The sequence below is a fragment of the Rhinatrema bivittatum genome, chromosome 11 (genome assembly GCF_901001135.1).
Source record: "Rhinatrema bivittatum chromosome 11, aRhiBiv1.1, whole genome shotgun sequence".
NCBI classification, from domain to species: Eukaryota; Metazoa; Chordata; class Amphibia; order Gymnophiona; family Rhinatrematidae; genus Rhinatrema; species Rhinatrema bivittatum.
The window spans coordinates 25,460,083-25,475,532 of record NC_042625.1 but is presented as its reverse complement, the minus strand read 5'-3'; the positions used below and the strand labels follow the sequence as shown (position 1 = coordinate 25,475,532).

General features: G+C 47.0%; 1 protein-coding gene across 2 annotated transcripts in view; it reads left to right on the top strand.

Annotated features, from left to right (window-relative positions):
- The window catches only part of TMEM116 (transmembrane protein 116), a 31,991-nt gene extending 17,949 nt beyond the window's left edge, over positions 1-14,042 (top strand). The window contains exons 8-12 of one of the 2 annotated variants that reach the window (XM_029571127.1): positions 522-639; positions 1,316-1,460; positions 7,404-7,480; positions 12,772-12,961; positions 13,560-14,042. In XM_029571127.1, the coding sequence (XP_029426987.1) occupies positions 522-639; positions 1,316-1,460; positions 7,404-7,480; positions 12,772-12,961; positions 13,560-13,567 (538 nt within the window). In that variant the 3' untranslated portion in view covers positions 13,568-14,042. Of the gene's footprint in view, positions 1-521; positions 640-1,315; positions 1,461-7,403; positions 7,481-12,771 lie in introns of both variants that reach the window. The other variant, XM_029571126.1, reaches the window with a different exon arrangement.
- The last annotated feature ends 1,408 nt before the right edge of the window (positions 14,043-15,450 follow it).

Below are 15,450 nucleotides of genomic sequence, written 5' to 3'. Positions count from 1 at the left end.
ACCAGCCTACACCTGTACTTTTACGCACACCAAGCCAGGGCCTGTTTTACTTCAGCCATGTAGAGGCATAAATCCCAGTATGTTTGGGGGTTTTCTTTGCAGAACTGGCTGTGAAAATTCACCCTGTGATGATTAACACCCCCCTCCCCCCCCATCAATACAACAACAACAAATTTACAAAATACATATAATTTAAAATATACCTGCCCCATGCCTGCGTCACACCCATGTCTAATTCTCAGAGTTTGCCCACAACTTCTCAATATGCCCAAGGCACGACTGCACTCTATCAATCCAATAAGAATCTGAATGTAATCCATTGAAACCTACCTTCTCCATGGGATAATATCACATGCTTATAATATTTATTTACGTCCTGCCAGCAGTGCTACAGGTGCTAAATCCCTTGTTTATAACTTTCCTCCTGGACTTCAGCCTGGGAAGGTGAGAAGTAACGCTGTCAAAGTCTCACAGCTGTAACCGTGGCACTAACCCAGAGCTTTTCTTTTACCCAACTGCAGGTGTCTTCTACTTCATACCGGGGCACCAAACCCCAACAGTTCCACCTGTGCGATCCTGCATTTCTATGGAAGTGGCATCTTGCAGATCACTTTTCTATTCACTGTCATAGCCACTATGGTAAGAACATAAGTAGTTGCCATACTGGGTCAGACCAAGGGTCCATCAAGCCCAGCATCCTCTTTCCAACAGTGGCTAATCTATCTTACAATCAGCTGGCAGGTACCCGAACATTAAATAGATCCCAAGCTACTAATGCCAGAGCTAACAGTGGCTACACTATCTGCCCTAACCACATCCTCCAGAAATGAATTCCAGAACCTAATTGTGTGTTGAGTGAAAAATAATTTTCTCCAATTTGTTTTAAATGTGCTACTTGCTAACTTCATAGAGTGCCCCTAGTCTTTCTATTATCCAAAAGAGTAAAATAACTGATTCACATTTACGCATTCTAGTCCTCTCATGATTTTATAGGCTCTACCATATCCCCCCTCAGCTGTCTCGTCTCCAAGACAGAATCATAAAACTATGAGTATTCTGTTAGTAATAAAGTGAAGATGAACATGTAGAGTTAGTCTGTTAATGCCCTAGTCATGCTTTAGAAAGTTGGTTCTGAATGCTGTTCCCTGGGAACATCAAAAACACGGTCAGTTTAAAATCTTTTTGTACAAATGCTGCATTAAAATTTTTACTCTCTGCACTGTGTAAAAAAAAAAAAGAAAGATGATAATGAAATAAAATACTGAACTGCTTTGACAAAATGCTCCGTGCGTTCTTCTCCCACTTCCCCATGTAGGTTCTTCTAATAAAAGCCCACACTTTGTACAAAAAGTACAGCAACTCCTCGGCGTTTGTGAGGGATCAGCACTGGGCTGCCATCAGCGTGGCAAAGCATCGCATGCTTCTTTATCCAGTTGCATTTTTCATCTGCTGGACACCAGGTCAGTGAAAGTAAACTGAAAGTAGGTCTAAACTCCCTAGGGCTGCACTAGTTACTGGCGTGGGCTAGTGAGGCGAAGGTGATGCCTGTGACTGGGTGCGCCCTGGCAGCTCGTGGCGGTATTAGAGTGAAAACCCTGTTGAGAGGATGCCTTCATGACAGACTGTGCTGGGAATTCCTTCGAATGCTCCCTGCTGCTATCACATCCAAACTGGCAGGAAAAGTCCCGGTTTCTCTCAGTCTCAAAGACCCATTTTTACTTTTTTTTTTTTGTCACTAGACATTTGAGAGACTAGGTTGTTTTGTTTTTTTGAGTTGATCTTTGTCAACTGTTGCATAAAAATTCTGAATACGGCATTGTGATTGCAGAGTTTCTGAGAATTGGCCTTCTAAAGCAGTGGAAATCCCGAGAGCTGTCTCTCTCTTCACTAGTACAAATAAGTATAGGAATACAGAGTGGAGGAACGTGGTGCCCTGCATGGTATTCGGCTAACGCAGCCATCCTGCCCTGTTTGTCTGTAAGATGGCGCATACTGTGCTGCCTTTATGTACAGTAGCGCTGAGTTGGTGGTTGGGAAAAGGGTAGTGGTGCCAACTCCCACCACTTCACTTGCAAAACTAATTTCACCCTTATGGCTGCCACGTAAGCCTCTAAATTTCTCCCTAGAAGTTGGACTTAGGCATGGAATCCAAGCTCCAATGGGCATGCACATTAATAGCACTCGATCCCTGGAAACGTGAAGAACGCAGTCACGCCAGCTCCATTACTGCTCAACATTGGCTGCCTTATGGGACACAGCTTCCTCTGGGCTGGCCACCTGCAGCAGGTATCGGATGCAGCTGCAAGCATCAGGGAAGTGAAGTAACACAAACATGACCCTCCCTTTTCTTTCAGATGGAGGCCCTGGTAGAAGTGATTGTGTTGCCAGGTGCTACCCAGTAATAACTTCTGAAAGCAGCTTAGAACAGGCTCTCAAAAGCCAGTGCTTGATCACGAACGGCACCCTGGGGTATGAGCAGCGGTCAGTCACAGCTTCCAGCACTGATTGCTATTTCAGTACTTCTCAACCCTTTTTTGTTTTAAATTTCAAGTTTGCTCAATCCTCATGATGCACCAAACCAAACTTTGCACAATTCTCACAGTAGCACCTTTTGCCCGTCTGTGCCTCGTTCTGACATTTGAGCGTGGGATGCAGCCGATTACAGGGCCTCACACATTCAAACATCAGCTTGAAGCTGGCAGAGGAGGTGCACACGGGTAAGAAGCACTGGGAGGGAGGGAGGGAGCTAAGATTACCAGAGTCCTGCTGAGTGAATCTTGGAGGCCTGTTTCCTGGAGGGCAAGTTCGTTTTGGTGGGATGTTCTGTGTCGACCCCACGAAAAATGGTAGTAATGTACTCCCAAAATATATCTAAAAGTGCATTCTTTAAGTTTTATCACACAATATTTTTGGGCCCACTACAAAAGCTGGTGAGCTGGTGGGTATGTCCTGCATACAAGAGAATGAATTATAGACCAGGAAAAGCCAAAACTAGTCAACAAAATTCAGCTCTCCCCAACATGTAAAAGCCATGAGGGAGACCCATCCAGGCCAGAGACTTGGATACTTTATACTGATTTATTAATATTCCCTATCAGGCAACCTTGGATGTCTCGGGCTTGTTTTCTGGCTGATTCGCTCGCTCTCATTTTCAGGTCTTCCCTCTGTTCCTTTTTTGTTTTCCCCTCGCTCTCTGGTGCCCTCTTTCCTTTTCTTTGTCTCTTTCCTTCAGTGGATATTTTAATATTTTCTCTTCCCTTGATGCTCCTTCCTTATTCCTCTCTCTCCATTATCTCCCACAGTAAACCCCCCCCCCCCCCCCCCCCCAAATGACAGGCTCCTCTCTCATCCCTATTCCTGAGTCATTTCTACATCTCCATCCTCCTGGTACCTGGTCCTCTCTCTTTCTCTATCCTGGGTCCTTTTTCCCTCTCCATCACCCTGCCCCTTATCCAGGATCCTTCTTCCTCTCCTTCAGTCCTTGGTCTCCTCTCCCTCTCTCTCCTCTCCTGCCCCTCCTGGTTTTTCCTTTTCACACCTGATCCTCTCTCTCTCCCAACCTTCCCCCTGTCCCACCTTTTTCCTTTAAATCCTCTCCCTGTTCCTCCCCCAGAGGTGCATAATACTGTGTCAGCATCCTGTGCCTCCCCCCACCCTAAAGTTTCACATATGCCCAACCTCCCTCCTCATTCAATGCCTTTTCAATTGCCCCCCCCCCCTCCCTGCAGCACAGACATCTAAGGCCTGGGGCAGCACGGCACAGCAGCTGGGGGTGGGGGACGGGACTGGGATAGGGAGCAGAGGCTCTGTTTTCCCTGACATTCACCACTGCTGTGTGGGTTCCCTGCTCCTCCTCTCTGGCCTTCCTCAGTGCTCTGTGGTTAAGATGGGGACAGGAGGGTGGGGCAGAATGAGCCCCGTCCAATAGAAATCCTGCATGAGCAATGGGAGGAGGATCATGCGGAGGCTGCTAGCACTGTGGCACGGGAAGAACTTTCTCAAGGTACTGGCTGAGAAGCCCCCCTGGGCTAGCGGCTTCTTTTTAGCCTCAGGCACTGATAGGACAGCTCTGCACACAAAGGGGCCGATGCAATACTTAACTGGCAGCTGGACGTGGGTGTATAGGCGCTACCTAATTCCCTTATGCAATAAGGGGATTAGCGCCTCCACAATGTGCGTCCAACGTGGGGAGAGACTAATAGCGCTCCTCACATGCAAATGCATGTAAATGAGGTATTAGTTATTCATTCCGAATGCAAAAAAAAAAGTGTCTAAGACGCACATTTTTGTGCTCAGAAATTAACATCTGCCCGGAGGCCAGAGGTCGTGTTCAGGAAACGGACGCTCGGTTAACAAGCGTCCATTTCCTGAACCCCTGGCTGTGCACTGATTAGGAAAATGGACGCCGATAAATTCGGCATCTGTTTCCTAACTGGCAGACGGCCGACCGCTCGCGGGCTGCCATTGTCAAGGAGGCGCTAGGGGCACACAAGCGACCCTAGCGCCTCCTTGACAACGCAATCCCTCATTTAAATATTGCATGGTGCCCCCAGGAGGGGGTGCCTGGGGGCGTGTTAGGAAAGCGGGCGCTCAGTGTTCAGCACCCGCATTCAGCGCACTTTAATTGCATCGGCCCCAAAGTATGGTGCATTGAAGAAGCTTTGCAAAGTTGAACATAAGAATAAGACCAAATGGCCCATCCAGTCTGCCCAGCAAGTTTCTTATGGTAGTAACTGCCATGCCCTGCAGGATACTCTCATGCCTTCTTTTAAAGGTAGTAACTGTCACTCCGTGCAGGTTACTCCCAAGATTCTGTTAAGTGTAGTAACTGCCGCTCCATGCAGGTTACTCCCATGCTTCTGTTAAGTGTAGTGACTGCCGCTCCATGTAGGTTACGCCCATGATTCTGTTAAGTGGAGTAACTGCCTCTCTATGCAGGTTCACTCCCATGATTCTGTTAGGTGGAGTAACTGCCTCTCTATGCAGGTTCACTCCCATGATTCTGTTAAGTGTAGTAACTGCCTCTCAATGCAGGTTCACTCCCTTGATTCTGTTAAGTGTAGTAACTGCCTCTCTGTGCAGGTTACTCCCATGATTCTGTTAAGTGTAATAACTGCCTCTCTGTGCAGGTTCACTCCCATGATTCTGTTAAGTGTAATAACTGCCTCTCTGTGCAGGTTACTCCCATGATTCTGTTAAGTGTAGTAACTGCCACTCCATGCAGGTTACTCCCATGATTCTGTTAAGTGTAGTAACTGCCTCTCTATGCAGGTTCACTCCCATGATTCTGTTAAGTGTAGTAACTGCCTCTCTGTGCAGGTTACTCCCATGATTCTGTTAAGTGTAATAACTGCCTCTCTGTGCAGGTTCACTCCCATGATTCTGTTAAGTGTAATAACTGCCTCTCTGTGCAGGTTCACTCCCTTGATTCTGTTAAGTGTAGTAACTGCCTCTCTGTGCAGGTTACTCCCATGATTCTGTTAAGTGTAATAACTGCCTCTCTGTGCAGGTTCACTCCCATGATTCTGTTAAGTGTAATAACTGCCTCTCTGTGCAGGTTACTCCCATGATTCTGTTAAGGGTAGTAACTGCCTCTCTGTGCAGGTTACTCCCATGATTCTGTTAAGTGTGGTAACTGCCTCTCTGTGCAGGTTACTCCCATGATTCTGTTAAGGGTAGTAACTGCTGCTCCGTGCAGGTTACTCCCATGATTCTGTTAAGGGTAGTAACTGCTGCTCCGTGCAGGTTACTCCCATGATTTTGTTAAGTGTGGTAACTTCCACTTCATGCAGGTTACTCCCATGATTCTGTTAAGGGTAGTAACTGCTGCTCCATGCAGGTTACGCCCATGATTCTGTTAAGTGTAGATACTGCCTCTCTGTGCAGGTTACCCCTATGTTTCTGTTAAGGGTAGTAACAACCACTCCGTGCAGGTTACTCCCATGATTCTGTTAATTGTAGTAACTGCCGCTCCATACAGGTTACCCTCATGTTTCTGTTAAGTGTAGTATCTGCCTCTCTGTGCAGGTTACTCCCATTATTCTGTTAAGTGTAGTAACTGCCGCTCCTTGCAGGTTATCTCCATGATTCTGTTAAGTGTAGTAACTACTGCTCTGTTCTGGTTACCTCCCAGCCTTATGTTAAGGGTAGTAATATTTACAATCAAAACTAAGCAACTGTCAAACCCCTAAATTCAGACAATGCTGCTTGATCAAGCTTTGTGTTTGGACTTAAACATAAGGAAAAAGCACAGGACTGCTTCTAATGTCTGCATATCAGTTCCCTGGACCATAAAAGTCAGGGCCCAGAGTTGGCTGTCATCTGAATCCATCCCCTCGCATTGAAGCACAAAGCGATATTGCAGTTGCATCCAGGCTAATTGGTTAATGGTAGTAATCCCCGTGCCTTCTATTAAGCGTAGTAACTGCCGCTCTGTGCAGGTTACCTCATGCACCCTTTTCTTCATTTCCAATCCTCTAGCCTTTAGGTATCCACTGTGTTTATCCCATGCCCTTTTCAATTCATTACTGTTTTAGTCCTCACCACCTGTTCTGGGAGGGCACTCCAGGCATCCACCACCCTCTCGGTGAAGAAATATTTCCTGATGCTCCGTCTGAGTCGTCCTCCCTGCAGTTTAATTTGCGGGCCTCTAGTTCTACTGTTTCCTTTCCAACAGAAAATATTTGAAGTTCGTGCATCTTTAGAACCTTTCAGGTATCTGAAGGTCTGTCCCACATCTCCCCTGCAGCCCCTCTCTTCCAGGGTCTACATATTCAGATCCTTCAGCCTCTCCTCTTAATTTTTCCAAAGGCACATGGTAACAACACTAAATAGATATAGATAATGACATCAGGCATTCTTTCTTAACTGGTTGTAGAATCGCTTATGTTTTCATGCCAGTATCACAATTATAGGCTCCCACAGATATCTCTGTCTAGTTTTTGCTAATTTTTAATGATTTTTTTTAATGCAAATAAAACATTTGAGCAAGCACCAAATTATTATGCGTTCCCCTTATGGGTAGCGTGTTCTGTACTTGCAGCCTTATGCTTCCAACTTGCTCCTGCCTCCTCCTGGGAATCAGATTTTTGGACAGCGCCAAACGAAGTGAAGGCTGCTGCTGCCCGCCAGCCGTCCAGTTCCATACCCACTTCTGGTTTTTTTTTAAAGCGCACATCTCTAGCTGACTTTAGAAGCCAGCCTTCTGCTGCACAGTTATTCCTCCGTGGCCTTCCAGCTGCCCTTCCTTTAGGAAAGAAGCATGAAACTGCAGAGCTTTGACTTGGTCAACAGGGAGCGCGTCCTGCAACGTGTACGAGTGGAAATGCCTAGGGAAAAGCTGCAACATAAAAATCAGAGGTTTGAGATCATTAAAGCATCACTTTCTGTCACTCTGCTTGCAGCTGTTGTTCTCTCAGTGGCACGACTGGTTGACCAGAAGGAAAACACTGACTTCCAGAATGCACTTTCCATTCTTCAGGTAAAGCTCCTAGCATTGCTGCTCGCTGCTGGGTTGAAAGATGCCTTAACAGCTTGGATATTGTTGGGATGTGCTTTTTAATCTTTCTCCATTTCTTTTTTCTTCAGTTTTTTTTTTTGGGTTTTTTTTTATCCCTCTCTCTCTTTACTTTTTTTCCCCACTACTGTTGCTAATTGTAATCAGTTTAAACAGAGTTTCCTCCCTATATTCTTTTCATTTCTGTATGTGGTAGCATAATTTGGTTGCTTTTGCATGATAGTGGTGATTTCTTTTAAAGAAATTACCCACCTATGGGCAATAATTAAAAAAAAAAAACAACTGATAATTTTGGGGACCTTCATACACAGCACCATATATTATATCAGTCACCCCTAAGTCTTTTCTTATCCAATGCTTAATTTTTTTTTAAATAAATTTTTGTTTAAATGCAACTCTTAGAAAAGTGAATCACGATTGTTATGAAGCCCATGCTTGTCTTGAAGTAGACCTGCATTTTGAAAGAATCTGTCTCAGGGGGTTACTTTCTGCCATTATACATCTCTGCACAAAAAGTGACGGCCATTTTCTACCATGTTCATGTGACTAGAACCACCAATGGGCAAAAAACTCACTGCCTCACTGATTGGTCCATTGGGCGGTTTATAAAATAATGAGTGGAGAGGAACAGGTAAATAGGGGAACCACTGGGACCAGGGGATGCTCTAGAAATGAGGCAGGCGGCAGATTTACAACACATTGGAGAAAGCATATTTTCACTCTGTGCAGAATTAGGCTATGCTATGAAACTTGTTGCTGGAAGATGTGGTGAAGGCATCGAACACAGCTAGGTTTACAAGGCGGAATTGTCCGTAAATAATTATTAGACAGGTTGGCTTGGGGAAAGCCATCACTGATCCCTGGGAGTAAATAACAAGGAATTGGATTTTCTCTGGGTTCTGCTGGGTTCTTCCTGATGGCCCGGATTGGCTGCCGTTGGAGACAGGATGCTCTCACCCATATGGCACATCTTATGTTCTTATGTGCACAAGTAGAGGTGGTGTTGGCTCTGGCACTCCTCCTATCTTATCTGTCTATCTATATATAAGTGGATAGATATCTAATAAACCTGCAGCCCTGTTATTCTGTTTACTTTGGACTGTGGTTTGTTGGGCTGGGGGTGGTGGTCAAATGAAGGAATGGGCGTCTTGGAGAAGTTAGGGTTATCAAACGTAAAAGCAACCCAGAGGTGTCGTTAGGTGTGGCCATTTAGACCCCATGTCCCAATCCCCCCAGAGCCACCGTTAAACTCTTTAATGTGGCTGCCACCGTCTCTTTCTGTCCACTTCGTCTCCCTCTTCCTTGCCCCTTTCAGAAGCTTGGCACCCGCTGCTCCTCCTGAGGTGCCGACGCCATTTGTGAAAAGAAGTTTGAACTGTGCAGGTCTCTACAGACGCAGAGCTCCAAGGTTCAAACATCATCCAACCACGCCTATGCGAAGGAAGCAGCAAGGCAGGAGAAGCCAGTGGCAAACTTCTGAAAGGGGCAAGGGGGATGAAGACAAGGGAGATTTTAACATGGCTGCTCCTGTGGTGGTTTTTTTTTTTTTTTTAAAGTTTAAAAGCAGCCCTAGGGGACTTTGAAGATCCTTAGATTTAGTTGGGGGAGGGGGGAGAGTGAGAGTTGGGATACCCATAGGGAGGGAAGTATGGGGATTGGTGGTCAGAGATGTAGGGGATCCCCAGATTTGGTAAGTGAGGAGGGGAGAATGGGACACTCAGATTGGGAGTGTGAGATGAAGACTGGAGAACTGAGGCATGAAGAGGACACCCAGATGTTTTTGGTTGGGAAGGAAGGTAGAGTGCAGTAGAGACTCAAGGATTGAGAGAAAGGAACCAGCAGGGACTGCCAGATTGGGGGGGGGGGGGGGAGAGGAAGGAACAAGGCTGGTTGGTGGGGGGAGAGAGTGGAGACTCAAATGTGTGGGGAGAACAGGCACTCAGAGATTGAGTGGGGGAAAAAGCAGGGACTTGGGGATGGGGACTCGGCCATAGGGTCGGGGGCATAAGTGAGGATGTATTACATGGGTTGGAATTATGGGAAGGGGCTGAGGATGTGGGATAGGAGAAGGTTGTGATATGGTGCGAAGTACTTGGAGGTCTGGGGATGGGACGAGAGGCAGTGGAAAGGGATGGGAATGGGACTAGGAGAGAAGGTGGCTGGGTAGGGGTTAGGAACAGAAGCAGGGGGAAAGGGTGAGTGACAGAAGAAACTAGGCTAGTGAGAAGATGAAACTGAAGCAGAGGAGAGAATTTGAGGGGTAAGCACAGAGGGGCAGATTTTCAAAGGGGTACGCGCGTACCCCCCCGAAAACCTGCCCCAAGCTCCCCCTGTGCACGCCGAGCCTATGTTGAATAGGCTCGGCGGCGAGCGCAAGCCTGGGGCGCACGTAAGTCCCGGGGCTTTCCTGGGGGGGGCGTGTCGGGGGCATGTCACGACGCGTCATCCGGGGGCGGGGTCATGGGCGTGGTTCCAGCCTGGGGGCGTGGCCGAGGCCTCCGAAACTGCTCCCGGTAGGGGGGGTTTAGATAGGTTGGCAGGGGAAGGGAGTAACAGCATGGTAGTAACTGTTAGGAAAACACCAGTTCTTTTGCATTTATCCCAAGCCAGGCATCTCCTATGACAAGAACAGTATAAGTTACAAACTGTCACTTTTGTTTTAAACCTGGTGCAATCTTCTTTTTTATGTTTTCTTGAGAAAGTCATTGTCATCGTTCCAAGTATTTAACTTCCTTATGCTAAAAATGCCCTCGGCCTCAGCAGCTTGTCACAAAGCTATGTGTGCATATATTGGACACAGGGTAACAGATACAAACAGGGATTGAATTAACACAAGTCTGAAACTTGGCAGCAGTAGTATCAGTCATCAAGGTTTCTACGAATCGACATGAATATGAGACAGCAGCAGGTTACAGCCTTCCAAAAAACACTTCCAGGTCACGGCCAGTGGTGCATGGTTGGCCACGCAGGCAGGCGTCAGAACTGTTGCATACAGATAATATTCTTCTAAAGGGACATCACGCCATCCGGGAAGGATAGCAAAGTCATTTTCAGTTTGTCTGATCCCTGCAAGGTTTCTTCAGACACTCTGACTGCTTTCTCTGTCTACTCCAGCTTCTCCTCTTCCATGGGTTCCCTTCACAGCAGGAGGCGAGGGTAAGAAACACCTGAAGGACAGGCACTGGCTTAGAGAGCAGAGGGCCTCCCTCTTTCATCTGCTACAGACTCTCGGCCTCACCCTCTTTCCTGATCCATGCAGGCAGTTTCAGGGCAGGACCACTGCTGGCATTTTTATTGCCCTGTGCAAACAATTACCGTGCTGCTCCCCTCCTCGGTTTTTCTTTTAAACAAGGAATACCCCACCTCAATTAAACCTGCAGGACACAGACTCACCCTCACCAAATACAGAATAAGGAGACTATAAACTGCAAACAGAAATGAACTGAAAACCGCAGACTCTGTATGCAATGCAGCAATGGGGAAACATCACCCGTCCTCATAAATCAATCATCACCCGTCCTCATAAATCAATCATCAGACAATAAAATGAAGGAATATAAATCAATCATACTAGTAAAACCATACTTATAGAAAGAATATATCCAATGGTCTAAGGAATAGAATAACATCCAATAATTAAGAGCTCATAGAAAATTTTAAAAATTTTCCAAACAATAAAATATTTCAAAATGACAGACACAGACACCCAATAATTAAAACTAATAACGACGGGAAAATTCACTGCTCACATACCTGAAAATGTATCTCCAGCCATCCTGAGTATGTCATGGATTAGGGGGCGGCAGCACAAACTTTCTTCATACTCACATCCCAGTCAGGTTCCTAGTCACACACCCACCCATCCCAGTTAAGTTACCATATACATTACATACTCACACACCCCTGGTCAGGTTCCCGTGCACACAGAAACCCCCCCTCCCCCCCATTCACACACTAGACAGGTACACACACTCACACCCCCAGGCTAGGCTCCCATTCATCACTCACACACACACACACATCACACACATCACACCCCCAGGCTAGGCTCCCATTCATCACTCACACACACACACACACTTACACACATCACACACATCACACCCCCAGGCTAGGCTCCCATTCATCACTCACACACACACACACACTTACACACATCACACACATCACACCCCCAGGCTAGGCTCCCATTCATCACTCACACACACACACACTTACACACATCACACACATCACACCCCCAGGCTAGGCTCCCATTCATCACTCACACACACATGCGCACACGCAAATGCACGCACGCACGCACACACACACACACCTCCTTCTGAGCCAGCCCCTGCGCTAATCAAATCTCATGGGACTAGCACGTCCTCTCTGCTGATCTCGGGCATCGTTAGATCAGCACAGAGCACAGGCTAACTGCACGTGTTTTGGACAGCACATGCCCTTCTTTCTTTGGCCGCCTGCAGGATGAGGTCCACCGGCGGCCTCACGAGCCTCATCCTCTTCTGGGCCGCCGGTGGGATGAGGTCCACCAGTGGCCTCACGGGCTGCCTATTCTTTCACTGCCCCCCCCTCCCCCCTACAGGTGTGCACATCTGGTAGCCCTGGGCTTGTGTGAGGAGAGGGGCTGGAACAGGAGCAGAAAGAGCTGAGAGTGAAATCAGGCACCCTGGAGCTTTCTTCAAAAGATTAAATTAGGAAGTGGGAAAACTTCAGCTAGGTCTGTTCTGTGACATTGTCCGTTATGCAGCAGCAAGCTAAGTATGTGGGTTTTCCCACAACCCTGGGTGCACAGAATACAGCACACACCAGTGTGTTATACAATCTACTTAAAAACAAAAAAACCCTCGCATCTGCCCATTTGTATTTTAAAATTCTGCCATACAGGGCCAGCCTCACTGCTCAGGATATTGTGCTGTGGCACACACGGGATCTGGGTTCAGAGCCCCCATCCGACAGGGCCAGTCTGGCTTGGGGACATCATGGAGGTGTGCACTTAGGCATGTTTTCGGGGTTTGGGGGGCAGAGCAGAGACCCGTGAAGGAGAAAATGGGAGGGAGGAAAAAGTGGGCTTAGGTTTTGCTAAGATGCTGGTGACTTCTACCACAATACATTATAATTTTTAGATTTTTGGCAAAACCTAAAATATAGTTGACCCAGGCCCGATGAGGCCTGGGTCAACTGTATTTTAGAATGCAGTTTCTTGGATTTATGCTATAACTGATTATTTCTGTTTGTTGCGGTTCTTATAGGCACTGACAGCAGTATCTCAGGGGCTACTAAACTGCTTCGTGTATGGAAGGACACAACAAATGCTTTGTGACAGGATACAAGTAGTGTACCGTGATGGGGAAACACAGACTCTGCTTTCACGCCAACAGAAAAAGCTTTATGCCAGCATCCAACCAAACACTAACCATGCAGCCACATCAACAAGCACAGGGCTCTGAGCATGCCTCATCTGGCCAGTGACCAGCCGTACATCCTCATCAACAAGCACAGGGCTCTGAGCATGCCTCATCTGGCCAGTGACCAGCCGTACATCCTCATCAGCAAGCACAGGGCTCTGAGCATGCCTCATCTGGCCAGTGACCAGCCGTACATCCTCATCAAAAGCACGGGGCTCTGAGCATGCCTCATCTGGCCAGTGACCAGCCGTATATCCTCATCAGTAAGCACAGGGCTCTGAGCATGCCTCATCTGGCCAGTGACCAGCCGCACATCCTCATCAACAAGCACGGGGCTCTGAGCATGCCTCATCTGGCCAGTGACCAGCCGTACATCCTCATCAGCAAGCACAGGGCTCTGAGCATGCCTCATCTGGCCAGTGACCAGCCGTACATCCTCATCAAAAGCACGGGGCTCTGAGCATGCCTCATCTGGCCAGTGACCAGCCGTACATCCTCATCAGCAAGCACAGGGCTCTGAGCATGCCTCATCTGGCCAGTGACCAGCCGTATATCCTCATCAGTAAGCACAGGGCTCTGAGCATGCCTCATCTGGCCAGTGACCAGCCGCACATCCTCATCAACAAGCACAGGGCTCTGAGCATGCCTCATCTGGCCAGTGACCAGCCGTACATCCTCATCAACAAGCACAGGGCTCTGAGCATGCCTCATCTGGCCAGTGACCAGCCGTATATCCTCATCAGTAAGCACAGGGCTCTGAGCATGCCTCATCTGGCCAGTGACCAGCCGCACATCCTCATCAACAAGCACAGGGCTCTGAGCATGCCTCATCTGGCCAGTGACTAGCTGTGAAGCCTCGCAAAAAGCACAGTGCCGGGGCTCTTAAGACTGTTCTCAGCAAAAGTATTAATTTATAGTGTATGAATGTTGTGGTGTTATGATCATCAGCAAAAAAAAAAATTCATTGCAATGGAAATATTTGCAGAACAAATTAAAAAATAGAAATACCTATGTAACTGGAAAATATCTAACAGAAGTAAGAAGGACATTGGAAAGTAAAAAAAAAAAAAATTGGGGGAGAGAAATTCAATTCAATTGAATTTATAATTCCACCTTTCCCAAGGCTCAAGGCAGTGTTTATGACATTAAGTAGGATATTTAAATAACATAGGACAAAGAAAGGCCTATAAACCCATTTAAATAGAACAGTAAAAGTCATCAGAAAACTAAAAACTCAAATAGAAAGTTAACCAAGACTTAGAGAGAACTTAGATTTAAAGCTAAGGAAAAGGTTATCAAGTGCGTACATTTTCTCCGTGGCAAGGCTACAGAAGCAAAACAGGGACAAAGTAAGTGCAGGCATCTGAAAAGCAGTGTTTACACAAGAAGTCTAAAGATTAGTTATCAGGGCGTGATCGTAAATGGCAGGGCGCTTGAGATGATGGGAGGCGGAAGAACACTAGCAATGTTTTGCTGGTTGTGTACTCCGATTCTGATGGAAAATGAGCCAATGTAGCACGGGAGGGAACAATAAAAGGCAAACCTGGAGAGGAAAGCAGGGCCACCCTGTGACACTCTTTGCAACACATGAGCCAGGATCTCCTAATCTAGGAGGTGGCGCCTGTCCCCTTGCAAAGGTTTCGTGAGCTGGTGGGCAGTGGAGGCAGCGCCACCACTTACATCCCTGGCCTCAGCAGCCTACAACTTGGGAGCAGCCGCGTCTCTTCAGGCCTGCATGGGCTGGGAGGGCTGCAGCAGACGGGGGCAATGGCACTGTTGATGTTTCTTTTTGTCCCCATGATCGAATTGGAAAGGCGGCCGCTTGTGGCCCTCTCCCGCCTCCTGCATATCAGGCCTTGGGGCAGAAACTTTGCTACTTCTGTGGTGCAGGACCCCGGGAACATTGCTCCTTACAAGGACAGCCCTGTTAATAGAAATAGAGCAATGTGATGGCAGAAGGCCTTATGGTCTATTAATATGTCAGTCTAACTAGCAGATGATGAGAGTGCCGAGTATTTTAGAGGCCAATTTCCCCCACATGCCTTTGGGCCAATTTTTCAAAAGGAAACCCCATGCAGGGTTTCCCTTTCAAAATCCCACCGCAATTGATATCGCAGGGATTCATTCCCCTGTATGCTTCGTAGGTGCAAGATAAAAATATGCAGAAATGTCATAATGGCCTGCACTACCCACCCCAGCCCCATCCCACAGGGGGGGGGGGGGGCGGTATTTTTTTTTTTTTTTTAAAGGGTTTTGTTCCTTGTTTACAGTCAGTAATCCCTTTGAGAATTGTCCTCTTAATTATAAGAAAAGTTTCCTCGGTTTTATCTATTGTTTCTATATTCTTACATTCTTCGAAGAGTATGGATTTGTGTAGTTTCATTTTGTAACATTAAACTATTGAACTAAAACAGTGTCCCGTTAAATGGCATATGTTTTTTTTTTACCTACAGAAATCTCATGGTTCTTGGGATCTGCAAACCTGGAGCTTCTCCAGGTCACGCGTCACCTAGATAGGATTTT